Source organism: Notamacropus eugenii, chromosome 5, assembly GCF_028372415.1.
Source record: "Notamacropus eugenii isolate mMacEug1 chromosome 5, mMacEug1.pri_v2, whole genome shotgun sequence".
Classification (NCBI taxonomy): Eukaryota; Metazoa; Chordata; class Mammalia; order Diprotodontia; family Macropodidae; genus Notamacropus; species Notamacropus eugenii.
The window spans coordinates 269,790,699-269,809,848 of record NC_092876.1 but is presented as its reverse complement, the minus strand read 5'-3'; the positions used below and the strand labels follow the sequence as shown (position 1 = coordinate 269,809,848).

The 19,150-nt window shown below is 38.5% G+C and overlaps 1 protein-coding gene and 1 pseudogene across 1 annotated transcript; both read right to left on the bottom strand.

The window, feature by feature from the left end:
* The window catches only part of LOC140507851 (small ribosomal subunit protein eS24 pseudogene), a 51,092-nt pseudogene extending 45,654 nt beyond the window's left edge, over nt 1-5,438 (bottom strand).
* Nucleotides 5,439-15,786: 10,348 nt separating this feature from the next.
* LOC140507850 (GTP-binding protein 10-like) lies at nt 15,787-16,957 on the bottom strand (the record flags this gene model as incomplete). The annotated part of the gene is given in 3 exon segments (XM_072615718.1): nt 15,787-16,422; nt 16,630-16,779; nt 16,781-16,957. Coding segments are annotated over 3 exon segments (963 nt in total), but the record flags the coding sequence as incomplete, so codon positions are not given.
* Between the last annotated feature and the right edge of the window lie 2,193 nt (nt 16,958-19,150).

Below are 19,150 nucleotides of genomic sequence, written 5' to 3'. Positions count from 1 at the left end.
TTAACCAGTTTTCCCAGGAGTTTTTATCAAACAGTGAGTTCTTATCCCAGAAGCTGTAGTCCTTGGGTTTATCAAACAGTAGATTGCTATATTTATTAACTACTATGTCTTGAGTACCTAACCTATTCCACTGGTCTACCCCTCTGTGTCTTAGCCAGTACCAAGTGGTTTTGATAATTGTTGCTTTATAATAGAATTTGAGATCTGATTGGACTAGACCACCTTCCCTACCATTTCTTTTCATTAGTTCCCTTGATATTCTGGACCTTTTGTTCTTCTGAATCTTGATATTATTTTTTCTAGCTCTAGAAAATAATCATCTAGTAGTTTGATTTGTATGGCACTGAATAAGTAAATTAATTTAGGTAAAATTTTCATTTTTTTAATGTTACCTAGGTCTACCCATGAGCAACTGATGTTTTTCCACTTACTTAGACCTGACTTTATTTGTGTGAAAAGTGTTTTGGAATTGTGTTCATATAGTCCCTGGGTCTGTTTTGGCAGGTAGACTCCCAGATATTCTATAGTGTCTACTGTAGCTTTAACTGGGATTTTTCTTTCTGCCTCTTGCTGTTGGTCTTTGTAAGTAATGTATAGAAATGCACATGATTTATCTGGGTTTAGTTTGTAACCTGAAACTTTGCCAAAGTTTATTATTTCAAGTAGATTTTACTTCATTCTCTGGGATTCTCGAAGTATATCATCATATCATCTGCAAAGAGTGATAACTTAGTTTCTTCTTTGCTTGTTCTAATTCCTTTAATTTCATTTTCTTCCCTTATTGCTACAGGTAGCATTTCCAATACCATATTGAATAGCAGTGGTGATAATGGACATCCTGTTTAATCCCTGATCCTATTGGAAATGCATCTAGCTTGTCCTCATTGCATACAATGCTTGCTCATGGTTTTAGTTAGATACTGCTTATTATTTTATGGAAAGTTCCATTTATTCCTCTGCTTTCCAGTGTTTTCAATAGGAATGGGTGTTGTATTTTGTCAAAAGCTTTTTCTGCATCTTTTGAGATAATCATGTGGTTTCTGTAAGTTTTGCTGTTCATATGATCAATAATACTAATACTTTTTCTAATATTCAACCAGCCCTGCATTCTTGGTATAAATCCTACCTGATCATAATGTATTATTCTCATGGTAAGTTGCTATATTCTTTTTGCTAATATCATATTAAATTTTTGCATCTATATTCATTAGAGAAATTGATCTATAATTTTCTTTCTCTGTTTTTGGTCTTCCTGGTTTAGGTATCAGAACCATATTTGTATCATAAAAAGAATTTGGTAGGTCTCCTTCAGCAATTTTCCCAAGTAGTCTAAATAATATTGGAATTAATTGTTCTTTAAATGTTTAATAGAATTGACTTGTAAATCCATCTGGTCCTGGAGATTTTTTCCTAGGGAGATCATTGATGGATTGTTCAATTTCCTTTTCTGAGATGGGATTATTTAAGTACTCAACTTCCTCTTTTGCTAGTCTGGGCAATTTATATTTTTTAAAATAATCACCCATCTCATTTAGATTGCTGAATTTATGAACATACAGTTGAGCAAAGTAATTTCTGAATATTGTTTTAATTTCCTCCTCAGTGGAGGTTAGTTCATCCTTTTCATTTTTGATATTGGTAACTTGGTTTTCTTCTTTCTTTTTTTTAAAATCAAATTGACCAAGGTTTATCAATTTTATTGGTATTTTCATAAAGCCAGCTCTTAGTTTTATTTATTAGTTCAATAGTTTTCTTAATTTCAATTTTATTAATCTCTCCTTTGGTTTTCAGTATTTCTAATTTGGTATTTACTTGAAGATTTTCAATTTGTTCTTTTTCTAGCTTTTTCAGCTGCAAGCCCAAGTCATTGATTTCTTCTTTCTGTATTTTATTCATGTAGGCATTCAAAGATATAAAACTTTCCCTAACAACTGCTTTTGCAGCATCCCATAAGATTTGGGAGGTTGTCTTATTATTGTCATTCTCTTGAATGAAGTTGTTGATTGTTTCTATAATTTGTTGCTTAACCCACTCATTCTTTAGCATTAGATTGTTTAGTTTCCAATTAGTTTTTGATTTATATTTCCCTGGCCTTTGATTACATATAATTTTTATCACATTATGATCTGAGAAGAATGCTTTGAGTATCTCTGCCTTTCTGCACTGGATTGTGAAGTTTTTATGGCCTAGGACATGGTCAATTTTTGTATATGTGCCATTTTCTCCAGAGATCTGTCATATCTACCTTATCCACAGTTTTATTCACCTCTTTTAACTTCTTTCTTGTTTATTTTGAAGTTAGATTTATCAAGTTCAGAGGAGGAGTTTGAGGTCCCCCATTAGTATAATTTTGCTGTCTATTTCTTCCCTCTAAGAATTTGGATGCTATTCCACTTGAAGCATATACATTTAGTAATGAAATTGCTTTGTTGCTTTTGGTGCCTTTTAGCAGGATATAGTTTCCTTCCTTATCTCTTTTGATTAGATCTATTTCTGCTTTTTCTTTGTCTGAGATTAGGATTGCTAGCCCTGGTTTTTTTACATCAGCTGAAGCACAAAATATTCTGCTCCAACTTTTTACCTTTACCCTGTCTGTATGCCCCTGTTTCAAATGTGTTTCTTATAAGCAACATATTGCTGGATTATGGTTTTTAATCTATTCTGCTATCTCCATTTTATGGGAGAATTCATGCCATTCACATTCATAGTTATGATTATTATCTGTGTCTTTTTCTCCATCCCCTTTCCCCTTGTTTATGCTTTTAGTTGTCCCTTCTCCCTTCCCCTCCACACTGGAGTTTTAATTTTTGACCACAGCCTCCTTCAGTCTTCCCACCCTTATTTCAGCCCCTCTCCCTCTTAATTCCCCTTTCCTTACTACTTCTTCCCTGCCTGTTAGCCTCACCTACATTTTCTTTCCCACTTCCCCTCCTACTGCCTATAGAGTTAGTTGTATTTCTATACTTAACTGAGTTTGTTGTACCCTCCTTGAATCGAATCAGATGAGAGTACCTCTCAAACAATGCTCATCACCCTCCCCTCCTTTCCTTTACTGTAATATATTTTTGTGTTTCTTCCTGTGATAGAATTTATTTTTTTCTGCCTCTTCTTTTTCACATCTCCCATTGCAATCCCTTTGTACCCTTAAATTACTTTTGTTATTATCACATCATTTAATTTATACCCACTTACTCTATGTATATCCCTTTTATATTTCATAATAAATATACAATTCTCAAGGTTAACAAGTATCATCATCCCTTATAGTGATGTAAACAGTTTGTTCATATTGAGTAACAATTTATTTTTTTTCCAGTTTGCCTTTTTATGTCTCTTGAGACCCACGTTTGAAGATTGAATTTTCTATTGAGTTCTGGCCTTTTCATCAGGAAGGTCTGGAAATCCTTTTTTTCATTGAATGTCCTTCTCCTTGCCTGAAATATTATGCTCAACTCTGCTAGGTAATTAATCCTTGGTTATAGTCCCAGTTCTTTTGCCTTATGGAATATCGTATTCCAATTCCTTTGATCTTTAATGTAGAAGCTGAAAGGTCCTGTGTGATCCTGACTGTAGCTCCTTGATATTTGGATTGTTTCTTTCTGGCCGCCTGCAGTATTTTCTCCTTCACTTGATAGTTTTGGAATTTGGCAACAATATTCCTTGGTGTTTTTAGCTAGGGTCCCTTTCCATAGTTGAATGGTGGATTATTTCAATGACTATTTTGCTCTCTGGACCTAGGACTTATGGACAATTTTCCTTGATGATTTCTTGCATGATATTATCCAGGCTCTTTTTTTCATCATGGCTTTATGGTAGAACAATTTTTCTTAGATTTTCTCTCCTGGATCTATTTTCCAGGTCAATTGTTTTTCCAATTAGATATTTTACATTTCCTTCTATTTTTTCATTCTTTAGATTCTGTTTGACTGATTCTTGATGTCTCATAGAGTCATGAGCTTCTACTTGCCTGATTCTAATTTTTATCAAGTTGTTTTCTTCAGTTAACTTTTGCATCTCCTTTTCTATTTGTTTAATTGTTCCTTGTAAGGAGTGATATTCTCCAGTCAAGTTTTTGACTTCCTTTTCCACTTTCCAATTGTCCTTTTAAATTCTTCTGTGATTTCTTTTTTCATATTTTTCATGTCATTGGTCAGTTTTTCTTTTTCTTTTTTTTTCTCTAATTTGGCTTTTAAAATCCTTCCTGAGCTCTTCCAAGAAGGCTCTTTGTGCTTCAGGCCAGTTCATATTCCCTTCTGAAGTTTCAGATGGGAATACAGTCTCAATACTGACCTCTTTGGTATTTGTGTTTTGGTCTTTGTCCCCATAGAAAGATTCCATGGTCTTTTCTTTCATGCTTTGCTTCTTACTCATGATGATGGTAATCACCATTTTCATGGCTTTTAAAGTAGATCCCTGCATCTGGGGCACAGGGGGCTCTGTCCCACAGTTCTTGTGCCTAGAACTTGAGGCTTTTGTGTTGTGGCCTCTGGTTTTTTCAGCTAGAAGCTAAAATGCTGCAGCTTATCTGTTGCTGAGCTGGCTGGTGTTGGAAAGCAGAGGCCAGGTGAGGTTTTTTTGGCTTTCCCCACAGTTACCCTGGAGCTAACTTGTTAAGTGTGGCCACAAGAGGTCTCCTCTGCTGAGCATAGGCAAGCTCAATGATTGGTGATCCCATCTGTGCTAGTGTCTTCCTGATTCCCCTGGGGTACTGAGGCATGCCTGGAGTCCTGGTCTGGCAGGTGCTGGCTTCACCCCCCTGGGGCTCAGGATCTTTTCCTGGTTTGCTGAGATGGGGCTATGTGGGACAGCTCTGATCCTGCACTTGTCCCCTTCAGCCACAGCAAGAGGGACCCTCCTTAACAGTCTTCCTATCCTCACAGGCTAAGAGACTGTTCACCACTTGTGCTGCTCTCACTGTTCCATGGTTTTCCCAGGGAGATATTTTCTGTGCTCAGCAAGGTCAACAAGGGGAGGAAGATAGCAATTCCTGATCACTCTGCCATCTTGGCGCCTGGAACTGGAAATTCCTTTCTTTGTTTCTTTGTTTCCTTCCTTCCTTCCTTCCTTCCTTCCTTCCTTCCTTCCTTCCTTCCTTCCTTCCTTCCTTCCCTCCTTCCTCCCTTTCCTTCTTTCTTTCCTAAAACCTTAAACTCAGCACACTCTGAAGCACATACATTGCAGAACAATAGGTCCCAGCCCAAACTCCATTTATTGGCTCTTTACAGGACCCTCCTGCCGTCATAGTGATTACCAATAGTAACTGTTGTTCTTTCCCTCCCAGCTTAATTTACTTGCTTTTTTTTGTTGTTGTTCATTAAAGGGCCATTCCCTGATTACTTCTTAAGGAGAACTATTCACTGAATGGGCGTTACCTTACTCTCAATGAGTACCTGAAGACACCACGGTCTCCCATTGTTTCCTGGACCTTCTCCCGTCATCTTGATGAATATCTGGTCATTGTATCTAGATGGCTCAGGAGGAGAAAGTGAGGCTGGTCACCTTGTACACTGTCACTCAAAACCAAGTCAAGTGCAAGTCATGTCATCATTTCTCTGGTGTCATGGTCTTCTTCCAAAAGGAAGGATGAACACAGACAGAGAGATTTGTGTGAAATGAGATCATGTATTACTTTTTCCAACCACTTGGAACCCAATGGTTCTTATGTTGTCTCCCTGAGAGAACTTGTTTTTGTCTTTCTATTCCTAACATCTTGCATAATATATAGTAAGTAGAGTATGTACAGCACGCAGTAAGTGCTTATTGACTGATTTTGCCACTGTTGATGCAGACTGAAAAATATACGTGTATAGAGACTGAGGGCCATTTTGTATGTTTTTGTTTTGATTTGTCGTGGCACAAAGTGGGGATTCTACTGGTGATGAGTTTTTCTATGATTAGGTAGGCTGATCTTCAGAAAGCAGAGACTGTTGTCTTGATTATACTCAAAATGTCCAGATTGATAGAACTTGCCAGGCTTTACAGTCACCTGACATGGACTTCAAGAACTCAGAATCCACCTAATGTCATGATGAGGAATCAGGTTATGGTTTTTTTGGAAGAGAGAAAAATATATAGGATAAATTTAGGGGAAAATACTCATTTTACTTTTCTTGGTAAGAGTGAGTAAAACAGAAAATGAGAACTCCCCTTGAAATTCAATGGAAAGGAAAAAAACATCAAAACATTGTTCAAATATCTCTGACAATTTAAAATGATGTAGATAAATATTTTCTATTTCCAGTTTCTGACCAGGATGGGAACCAAACCTACCAAACTACCACTGGCAAAGCAATGTTTGTGGTAGCTCTGGCTTGAAGCAGAGGTAGAAGCGCCAGAAATCTCATAGGAAGCCTATTTTGGCTGGCTTTTAGGCTCAGTTTGGCAGATTCAAATGGCTTGGATAAGATTCAGAGAAGCATCTGAACTTTTGGTTTTGCTAGCACATACTGAATGTGAACTCTGAACTTTCTAAGATTTATCTAACCTTACTTGTCTCTGTCTTCTTGTTGTTTGCCACTCATCTGGCAGAGGAGGGGCATTTTTAGTGACAAGTCATTGGCTTTCTTCATTTAGACCATTCCGCATCCAATTCCATCTGGGCAGCTTTGCAAAGCTTGGTAATCCTTCACATGTTTCAGATACTTCATGCATATTGAAAAAAATTGTCCATTCATTCTGCAAAATTATTCTTAGATGCTGATTATTCTCTTTTTGGAGAAAGGTGCTGGGAGCTTTTACTCTATGTAAGGATAAACTTCCTCATAATTAGAGTTGTCTCAAAGTGGAGTGGGCTGCCTCAACAGGAAGTGAGTTCCCTATTACAAAAGGTCTTCAAGTGAATATTTATTTAGAATGTTGTTGAAAAAGATTCTTGGTTGAGGATAAATAGTCTGAACCTAAAATGATTCAGGCCTTCATGGAATTCAGGCCTTCATGTATCTGTCTGGCAGGATTATTTCACAACTTGGATAGTCTTTATGTCTTGTTAAGTTGGTGGAAGCAAAGATTCAAAGACCAAATCTACTTCCATTAATATTCATAGAGTCACAAATTTAGAGCTAAATGCCCTATAAATATTTTTCAACTACAAGTGAGGAAAATGTGGTCCAGGATGGGACATGAGTTGCACACAGTCACATAGATAATAAATGACAGAAGAAAGATTTGAACCCAGGTCCTCTGATGCCAAGCTAATATATTTTCTACTGTGGCACACTGCCTCTGAAAAATTTTTCTATTGAAAACACACATTCACACATTCAATAAGCACTTACTAAGGGTCTACTAAGTATAAATTACTCTTCTGGCCTCTGAGGATACAAAATTAAAAACAAAGCTATCTGAAGGAGTCAGAAAGCAACAATGAAGACATGATGTTAGTACAAAATATATAGCAGGTAAATGCAAATAAATTTGGAAAGAAAGGGTAAAGGAGGGATAGCACTTATATTATGATAGCATGGTATGGCATAACATAGAGGGAGGTAGGTTCCCTTTTCCACTCACTCATTCCCAAACCCACCCAATCTTTGGAGGTCTTCAAGCTATAACTGAATGACTACTTCTTGGGTATGGCTAAGTGATGATAATTTTCATATATGGGTTCGCCTAAAGGGCTGCTGAAGTGTCTCTCAACTTTCAAATTATATGATACTCAGTTATGTAAAGCAATATATGTACTGACTTTCAAAAAAGGAAATAGAACAAGGTCTGCAAACTATTGGCGGGTGAACCCAACTTTGATTTTTTGGTAAAGTTTTGACCTAGAGATGGCTGGCAAACATTAAGAAAGAGAAGCATTGATTACAAAGAGTCATTATGGTTTCATCCAAACATGGTTGTGTCCCTTCCTCCTTACCGGAATCCTTTCCTCAGATTTCTCTCTACTCCAACTCATCCTTCACTCAGCTACCAAGGTCATTTTTCTAAAGAATAGGTCTGACTGCCACTCCTACGCCCATGAATTTCAATGGTACACCTGATTATCTCCATGATCAAATATAATGACTTCTGTTTGTTTTTAAAATCCTTAATAACTTGGACCTTTCTTACCTTTCAAGTCTTTTTCTATGTTACCTCCCTCCATAAATTTTATGACCAAACTACACTTGCGGTTCCTCTAATAAAATATTCCATCTCCAGTTTCCACCCTTTTTCCTGGCTGTTTTCAATGTACAAGAATGTCTGCAAGTATTTGAAGGACTAAAATAGGGATGCAGAATTAAGCTGGTTTAGTTTGGCACTAGAGGGAAGAACCAGAAACTATGGTCAGAACCTGTGAAAATGCAAATAATAATTTGCTGTTATGAAAAGTTTCTTAGCCATTAGAGTGGTCTAAAAGTGCAATAGACTGCCTTGAGAAGTGAATTCAAACGGAAGCTAGATGACCATTTGTTGTATGCTGTAGAGGAGAGATTTTAAACATGGAGTTTTCAGTACCCCCAAGTGTGGCCTGATCCAGACTAAAATGCATTTGGGAAACATTGAACAAGATAAGTAAAAATACAAGACATCATAGATGACGTTACACTTTAAAACTAAGTCAACATGTAGTTGGCAGGGATCCTTAGGTACAGATTAGTACACACTCCTCCAATTCTTATCTATTTGAACTTTAAGGCACTGATGCAGAGCCTTATTGGCTGGACTAAATAGATGTTGAGACATTGTAATGGCAATCACCCTGACATACACAGGAGGGTCTGCTGCACTGGTTCTTAGATCTGCTTTTCTGAAAGGAAAGCAACTTTAAGAGGGGCAAACAATCTTACTTTAATCAAGCACATATATCATTCACTTAGTTCAGGGGGAAATGTCAGCACCCTGAACTTCAGAGAAAGTACTAACAGAAACTACAAGCAGAGAAGAGAGACCAACAGACAGGGCTTCCAACTGTCTGACCATAGCCAATACATACATTGTTACTAGAGACAGAAGCACTAGCACCTGGGTTTTCAAAGCTGGGGGGATGGGAGGTGGAAAATGGGGGGAGGATCGGGGGGGGGGGGCACAGAGTAGGTGGGGGTGAGGGTCTGGGGGGGTGGAAAGGCTCCATAAAGGCTGCCCAGAACATCATCTGGCCTAAGCACACAAATCTTCCAATGATTTCAGCCCCGACACAAAACCACCTCAGAGTACATAAACACTTTTCAGAGCTAGGGGCAAGACACAGTGCTTCATTAGCAGTGAACAAAAGGTATGGGCCTTCATGCTAAATAAGTCTCCTCTAATCAAGCTTCCCTTAATAGTCCCACCTGAGGCCTATTAAAGGGTGGGGAAGATTTTTAACTCCCATTACCTGTATCTTCAAAATTTCAAATTCTGTGGTTATGTTGGTGTGGGACTTCCTTCACTCAGGGTAGATTAGAACTCAACCACAAGTTAGTAGATAAAATTAGCTTGTTACCTGCTGCTGAGACAGCTTTAAGTGACTTGTCTGCAGTCATACAGAGACTATGTCAGAAGCAGGGATTTGACTCTAGGTCTTCCTGACCCTGAGTCTGGAACAGGGGTGGGAAATCTGCAGCCTGAAGGGTCAGGCTTCAGATTCCCCACCCCTACTCTAGCTTGATATTGATTATTCCATGTTGTTTTCTCGTTAACTATAGTGAAAGTCTGATAAGATGCAAACATCCCTAAAGGAGGATATTAGTCCTGCCCCTGTATCACTATTTTAAAAGCATTCACTGCTCCAGTCATGTAAGATCAAATGAGATAACGCATATGAAGCACAGCCATATATGAAGTGGAGCCATAAAGCATCGTGTACGTTTAAACTACCATCAGTATAAGTAACTATAATTCTAACATCACCAAATAGCCACTGTTGTGTCTGTGAGCCAACAAGTCTATAATATCATTCATAAGAGTCTCTAGAAGGCATTTTTCTTTACAGTTGAACTGATTCTGAATATTTCGTTCAATTTTTTAAAGCATTTGTATCCCCAATTCCAGGAGGACTGTATTGTAGGAAGCATTACTTCTATCATGTTAGCTCTAAGTAATGTCACATTTTTCACCCTGGCCCATGAAGATGTTAATACATCTTTGATGAAAATCCTCTGGGACTTTTGCACACTTTCATACAGTGTATATCAAATCACTGTGTCCCATCTATGAGTCTGATTGAACAAGTACATCAGTTTTTTTTTTTCCAGTATGGTTATTTGTCTCTTTTTATCTCCTTAGGAACAGAGTTTAGGACCATGCTTGTGACTTAACTGGTGTAAGGGACTCTTGAATTAGGAAACTAATTATTAATGCTGATAAGAAGCATCTTTGCTAATTGTGGCCTAAGAAACTTGCCTGAAGCACTGAGTAGTTAAATAATTTGCCTGGGGTCGTATAACCAGTATATATGAGAAGCAAAATTGTCTAATTCCATCTTTATCGCAACTCTTCAAGTTATATGCCTTTATTATCATCGTTTTACAAATGAGGAAACTGAGGCTGAGAAAGGTTAAGGAACTTATCCAGGATCACACTGCTGGCAAATATGTGAGGCAAAATCCAAAACTCTGCCTTCCTGACTCCAAGTCCAATGCACTATTCTCTATCACCTAACTTCCTCTAACCTAATCTTCCAGCTCCCAAACCTGTTATTATAGGGACTATTTTCCAGGATTGTTGCTAGAAGTGCTAATGCTTGGAGAGCACCAAGTATCCGGTAGAACTCTCACACTGGTATTCTTTCATTTCAGATTTTGTTAATAGCGGTTCTCAACTCAAGTATTTGTCTAATGCCTAACATAGACAAAGAATCATAGTGCTAGGGCACATAGTAAGGGGTCCAATATGTGACTTGAGGGTCAAATGCAATTTTCTTGGTCTTGGATTGTTTTGTTGTTTGTTGTTCAATTCTTTCAGTCACATCTGGCTCTTTGTGACCCCCATCTGTTGCTTTCTTAGCAAAGATACTGGAGTGGTTTGCCATTTCCTTCTTCCACTCATTTTACAGATTAGGAAAATGAAGTCTACAGAGTTAAATGACTTGTCCAGGATCACACAAATCAGGGAGATGGGCCATTCTGACTCCAGACCTGGTACTCTATCCACCACCCACCTAGCTGCTCTTGATCTCAGATTATAGCCTGCTTTAAAAAGAAAAAAATAAATAACCCTCCATTATTTTCCTCCACAAAACAAGTTTTACTTAATTTGGGTCTAAACACTTGCCTTATATATAATTGGCTGTTCTGTTGCAGGATGTAACATTAGTAGGCATCAATCAATTAGAAATTGTAATTGAAGCTAAGCATAACTATATGTTTAAATTCACTGACTCTCCCTCTTCATGGTTTCCTGATCATATGACCCATCCTTGCAGAACACAAGTACCCTTAATCTAGTCCATTCTACTCTCTCCAGCCAGGTCATACCTAAATTATCCTAGCAGACCATTAAAGGATTTGGGGAGAGATTTCTGTTTTTAAGCAAAAGCCCTCTTATGTATATTTTTGGAGGTGATATGGATTGAAGTGGGGGTGGGGGCAGATTGGCTTTCCTTCTTGGGCTTCACCTCTGACTCACTGAGGGACAGCCAAAAGCTGCCCAACCTGCTTGTTCAGTTCTTAGACCTCATATAAGAGACAGCAGTGCTCTCCATATGGCCACTCAGAGCATTACTGTTGACATTGGCAGGCACCCAGATGCCACAATGTCTTGCACAAGGATGTCAGGACTAGAGATTCAGAAATCAATGAAATAATCTTTAGTGCTTTTAATCTCTGGAAAATGACTGCTACACAAAGATGATCCTATTCTATAATGGTATCACAAGAATAGTAATGGTTTAGTTTAAACCAAAAATTAATTGCATTACTTTAACTAATTGAAGGACAGGGACTATTTTACAGTTTTCTAAATTTCCCTAGTTCTCTTGACATTCTTATTGTCTTATATTTTAAGTCAAGGAATTAATACAAGTAAGCTTTATTTTAAGCTAAACCAAAACTCTTCCTGAGATATAATTATGTGATATATCTGTGCTCCTCTTTTAGGCCACACACATACACACACACACCCACACACCCACACACACGCTCATACACATGATGACATGGTCTTCTTCCACAACGAAGGATGAACACAACCCTTTGAGTAGACTCAGCTCCTCCCCTCCTCTCCTCCCCTTCCTTCTCCTCTCCAAAGGAAGGTAAATTTGGATGGCCAAAAGATGCCCAGTGCACTTGGGCTTTACTGACTCCTTCTTCCCTCCCCTCCCCAACCCTCCCTACCCTTGCCTAAAGGCTCTCTTCTGGACCCTCCTGGCGTAAGAGTGATTATCAGTAGTAACTGTTGCTGTTTCCCTCCCAGTGTGATGTCTTTCTTTTCTTTGTTTCATTAAAGGGGCCATGCCCTGGCTACTTCTTAAACAGGCCTCTTCAATGAATGGGCTTTGCCTCACCCTAAGTGAGTACCTGCATAGACCTTGGCTCAAAGGGGCTAAGTTTCCCAGTGCATCCTTGGTCATCTCCAGTCATCCTGATGAATGTCTGGTTACTGGATTAAGATGTCTCTGGAGGAGAAGTGAGGCTGGTGACCTTGCACAGATCCTCCCTCACTCAAAACAAAGTCAAGTGCAAGTCATGTCATCATTTTTCTGATAGCATAGTCTTCTTCAGCAATTGGGGATGAACACAACACACACATGCAGAAAGAATAATATATACATGTTCTGTGTATAAATATATGAACTCCCATTCATATTGGCTTGGTTAATCTCATAAGTACTAGTCATTTTTTTTTTTTTTCTGCCAGATAAGTCAGTGCCTTTGCCTGGGTGTTTTATCAGATCCACTTGCCTGGATCACCTAGTGTGATCATCAAAAGAAATTTCATTGCTGCAGCTGTTGGCAGCATCTACCAAGCAGGGTGCTAGTAAACACCAAGCCTATATGTTAGTCATTATAATGCTACCTGATGATGTTTCTGCCAGAAATCTCTTTTCCAAAAGTTGCTTATGTACCTTCCATACTAGCCATTATTGACCATCTATAAAAGAGGAATGGATAAAGAATTTAATCAGATTCACCTTTTATTTTTTTGAGGGGGAGGAGTTTTTTAGAAGGCAAAACTAGTCAAGCTGAGAAAAAAAGTCAGGAAAACTTTTCAATTTATAAACATCCACTAATTTACATTATTTTTCTGTCACCAACTATATTATTATAATGATGAACATTTATGTCTTATAGATTTTCTCTATAAATAAAAATGCTACAAAAGGGGCATATAGGATGCTATAGATTTTGTGAGAAGTGAGAACAATCCTCCTTATTTTTTGTGCCTTCTCAGATACCCCACACATAATTGAAGGAGTTTTATAAATATTTGACAAACAAGTCTACTGAGTTGGGGGCACCTTCATGATATTCTCTGATGTGCCATAAAATCTGATTACCTGTAGGTGCCGACTCATGTATTTTTCACTTATTTTCTTCCATCAAAGCGCTATGCTATAATTATGATGTTGAATTTGGATGAACTTTGATATCAATGGAGCTCTTCAGGGAATGCTTTTGAGGATGACAAGCTCAATGACTTACAATAACTAAAATGTTTATTAACCAGAGGAAATTTATTCATTGCATTTCCTAATTATGGTCTAAATTTTTCAGATTATGTTTATGCTGCTGACATATAGCACTTTCAAGTTTACAAAATGCTTTACATACATTCTTATTTCAGTCTTACAATAACTCTTTGAGGTAGGTCCTATAGATGTTATTCTCATTTTATAGAAGAGGAAGTTGAGGCACAGATAAATTAAGTGATTTGCCCATGACAACATACACAATATGGATCTGAAAAATGAAGTCTGTTTTATTCTGATGACATAATTTGAGACTTGGAAGGGCTTCAAATCAGTTAATTGGCATTTATTAAGTATCTACTATGTTGAAGACTAGCACCTCTGCTATGAAAGCTTGCTAAGACCTTTTCATGGTTGCTTTTACACTTTTGGTATCCCCCTGTCACCCAACTTTCCCCTGTGGTTCCAAGTAGTTGTAGTATGCCAAGAGGCCACACCCTGGTAAAACCATCTCAGCAGATGGGCTAAAACCAGGTTGAGCGTAACCTGGTACCAAGGATCCTTTGTTCTGACAGAAAACCATGATATTGGGGAGATGATACCATGACATGCAAGTGAATTGGATTTAGTGAGGGAAGGCTGTGTAATGTCACCAGCCTCATTTTCACCTCTAGAGCCATCTGGGTTCAGTGACCAGATATAGATCAGGGCAACTGGAGATAGCCCAGGATTCAGTGGGGAACTGACTTTTTCAAGCTAAGTTCTTTTTAGGTGGATGAGAACAATTTGGGTAGATGGAGGGTAGATGAGAACAATTTATTCCAATCACCATGAAGGTAGTTTAAGAAGCACCAGGAAGCATCAGAGATGCCAAGGTCATCCACTGCATCCTGAGCCATCTCCAGTTGTCTTGACTTTTTTCTTGCCACTGGACAATGATGACTCTGGAAGAGAGAGTAAGGCTGGTGACTTTGTACAACTCTGGTCTCACTTAATTTCAATTTACTAATGAGTCAAGATTATCACCCATTATGTCATTGATCCTCTTCATAAATGAAAGATAAACCACATGTTCCAGGCACTGTGCTAAGTGGTCACTTAGGCCATTTCAGTAAGTACTAGTCTTCTGATCTAGCTCCTTTGCACTTGCTAGAGACTCTTCTAGCTTGAAGGACATCAGAGAGATGCATTTCATCATATGCCTCCGCTGGGCTTGTTTCTCTGTTTTGCAGGGGTCCCTTCCTGCCATAGACAAACCTTCTTGCCTGCCAGGGATGGGGAAATGTCATTCCTTCTTGCTTCTTCCATCTATCTGCTTCCCTAGATAGGATAGAAACACTATTACAGTAGGTCCCCACCTCCACCCTTCCCCTTTTATTCTCCTTGACTGTGCTTCCTAACACCTTAAAAGAAGCCACCCTGTGCTCAAACCTTTAGTGATATTATTAACCCTGTTGAATGATGTAACAGCAATGACTCTAGCATACACAGGAGGGCCTACTGTACATGTTCTTAGATTTGCTTTTTTAAAAGGAATGCAACATTTGTGGGGTTAAAAATCACTTTAATCAAATGCATATATCATTCACTTAGCACCCTGAACTTCAGGGAAAATACAAACAGAGAAATAAAGACCAACAGACAGGACTTCCAACTACCTGACCAGAAGCAATACATGCATCGTAGATCAATAGACGGATCCAGCTGTCTGGCCATTACATACATATATTGTTATCAGAGAGAAGCACCAATATCTAGATTTTCCAAGGGGCGGGGTGGGGGAGGGTGTCCTCAGGGGCTTCCCAGAGTCTTATTTGGACAAAGGAGCATTTCCAATGAGTAAGCCCCAAAATAAAACCTCACCTCAGAGTATATATACACTTTTCAGAGCCAGAGGGGATCACAACCCTTGTGAACTAGTGCCTCATTAGAAATTAACAAAAGGTGTGGGCCTTCCTACAAAACAATTTGCCCTAATCAAGATTCCCTTAATAGGCAGGCCCATTAATAGGTGGGGAAGATCTTTAACTCTCATTAACATAATTAACATTACAAATGCATTCATCAATGATTAACAAGCTCCAACCAGGCCATTACTTTCCCATTCCAGTGATCCTGAACCTCTATCTTTATACAAATCTTTTTCTCCATCCCTCACTACTCACTCTTGTGTTTCCCTTTCCTTCAGCTGAGCTTTTCTTTTTTGAGTGGACAGAATCTTTGAGTTCATCTAATTTAATAGCATAAATAACATTTTAATGACATTTAGTTATTTCCACTCTAGCATATTTCAATGATGGATCAACATACGATAATTTTGAATTCTGTAAATTAAGCAACTGTGTTTTGGAGAGCTTTTCGTTGTCCTGATCAGATTGTTCATCTATAGATTGTCTTAGACAGTTCTTCAATTCTTCAATTCCTTCTCCTGTTTGTGCAGATACTGGGATGATATGTTGGAACTTCATAGTTTTCCCTGGAATTTCATCTTTCTCAAAGAGATATGAAAAATCTTTAGGATTATGTAGTTGATTCACAAGTTCACTGAATTTATCTTTAGCATCTGGTAAATCCATTTTATTAACTTTGAGTATCAAAGGTTCCATCACAAGGTCTTCTTTGTACACCTCCAGCTCTTTTGTAAGCAATATTACAGTTTCAAAGGCAGATCTGAATTTAGTTTTTGAAGAAAGCTGAAACTCAGAGACATCAACAACAAAAAGAAGCTGTTTGGTTCTTTCTATATGCTTGAGGAATTTATGTCCCATTCCTTTGTTCATATGTGCTCCTTCTATTAAGCCTGGAAGATCAGTTACAGATATCTGTTTGAAATCTTTATACACAATCTTTCCCAACAGAAGTTTTAACGTTGTAAATGCATAATCTGCAATCTCAGGTTTTGCATTGGGAAACTTTACTTAGTAAAGAGAATTTTCCAACATTTCAAAATCCTACAAGGCCTACGTCAGGTATAAGATTTAGATCAAGGTGAATTATTCTTTTTTGGCCCTTGCATGGCAAGAAATTGAAAGTAAATTACTACAAAGTCCTCTTTTTGCTATTAAAATTCTCTCATGCTCTTCATTGAGTTCTCCTACAATTTGGCCTCTCTCATTGGTTACCGAAATGCTCGCAGGTACAGATATTTCATAATCCAGGCCTTTCTCTCCCTTTAATGCACTGATTCTACTGTTTGCTCCTTCTCCTGCCACAAACCGTTTCTGGGGATATTGATCTTTAATTTTTTTTTAAGCTCATTCCTTTTCTGGCTACAAAACAGACATCACCACCTTTGCCTCCTTCTCCACCTAATCGAGGATAACCCATTCCACCAGCTCCTCCCTTTGCAAAGAGTCTTAGATTGTCCATGAAGTTTCCATACTTCCTCAGGAGCAAGCAGCTGCAATGCACCACGGTGGCGGCGGAGATTCAGTGCCCTGGTCCCCGAGCCGGAAGCGTGGCCAAGTCAGGTTACCAGGCTGGGCAGTGGTCCCTGCGATGCTGACAGCCAACTGAGCTTTTCTAATGTCACTTTCTAAACCTATCTACCCCTTCCACTGTGCTCTTTCAAATGGGTACTCTATAGGTAATAAACTTGCTTTCACTTTCAATGGTTTCCTTTCCCACTCCTTTCACCTTCTAGCTCTCATTCAAATTTGGCTTCCTACTGATGGCACAACCTCCCTGGCCACCCACTCCATCACTGGCTGTATTTTAGCTCATTCCTCTAACTCATTGGTTGAGGTGGGGAAGGTAGAATACTCACCTATATGGACACTGCTAGGCTTTCCCTCTACTTTCATCACTTGGTGTTCTTTCTTCTTTTGAGGTTCACTCAGTCCTTATCTACCACCCAAAGTTCTGGTCACCGATATCTAAGTCTCCAAGATGATCTTTCCTTCCTTAAGTTCAATAACTGCTTCCTAGTCTTTTTCTCCACCTTTAATTCTTTTCCAGGTCATCACTCTTGCCCTATATTCCTCCTTTCCTCATTATGAGCCCTTAATGAACAAATTCAACTTTACACTGTCTTTCTTCTTTTAAATCCCTTGCACCATTATCCCATTGCCTATTCCGATACTGCTTCCTGCTCCTGTGCTGCCAAACAAATATGGAGAAAATTACGAAACTGTGCCAACTAAATCCATTAAAAATTTGCATTACATGATTTCAACTGGGGCTTCACTGCAGAAGGGCATTCCTTTATACCTCCATAACTTATTTACTATAACATTCAGCACCCTTTCATTTTCCTTCAAACTTCCCTTAGATTTCCCTCTTGTCACTCTCAGCTAAGAATGTTGCCTTGTATTTCACTGAAACAATTGAAGCCATTCGTTGAGAACTTTCTCTTTTCCCTTTCATGTCTTCCACTCATAGACCCAGATGCCCTTTACCATGATCGCCTTCTTTACTTCTGTCTCATAATGAGATGGCCCTTCTCCTTGACCAGACAAACCCATCCACATGCACAAGTGATCCTATTCCATCTTTTTCCAGCATATTTCCCTATCCCTTACCCATTCTCTCACTTATCTTCAATCTCTTCCTATTGCCTGTGAACATGCCTGTGTCTCCTCATCCTCAAAAAATGCTCACTTGATCTTTCCACTTCACTAGCTATCACTCCATATCTCTTCTCCTTTTTGTGACAACACCTTGAGAAGGCCATCCTCAATAAGTGACTCCACTTTCTTCTCATTGTCTTCTTATCTTTCTATGGTTTAACTTCTGATCTGATCCTTCAACCAAAATATCTATCTTTAAAATTATCAATGACCTCTTTATGGTCTTTTCTCAGTTCTCATACATTTTGACCCCTCTTTGGTATATTCAATAGCTCTTCTCCTTAATACATTCTTCTCTTCCAGTTTTCAGGACAATATTTGGATGTTCTCCTCCTACCATTCTCACCACTCCTCAGTCTCTTTGTTGGATCTTTATTCAGGTCACTCATGCTAACCATCAGAGTTCCACAGTGCTATTTCCTGTCCCTACTTCACTTCTCCCTCTATGGTATCTAACTTTTTCTCCTCTTCATCCCCTATGGATTCAATTATCATCTTTATGCTGATGATTCTCAAATTTAATTATCTAGGGCTAACCTTGCTTCTAACCAGTAGCTTTACATTTCCAGATGCCTATTGGACTTTTCAAATGGGATATCCCATGGACACCTTAAATTCAATATGCCCCAAAGTGAATTAATTATATTTCCCCCCAAAACACATCCCCTGTTCCTAACTCCCTTATTACTATCAAGGGTACCATCATCTCAGTCACCCAGAGTCACAACTTACATATCATCACCAACTGCATATTCTCTATAACTACACCCTCATATGTAGTGTACTTCCAGACTGTTGCTTTTGCCTGGATAACATCTCTCACATACTCCTCTTTCTCTCTTTTGATGAAGATTTTTATCACCTCATGACTAGACTATTGCAATGACTTGCTGGTTGGTCTCCCTGCCATAAATTTCTCTGAGTCTCATCTGCCAAAGTAATCTTTCTAAAGTGAAGGTTCGATGATGTCTTTCCCCACACACTATACAATAAATTCCAGTTGTTTCTTATAACCTCCAGAGTCAAATATAACACCTTCCATTTGGCATTC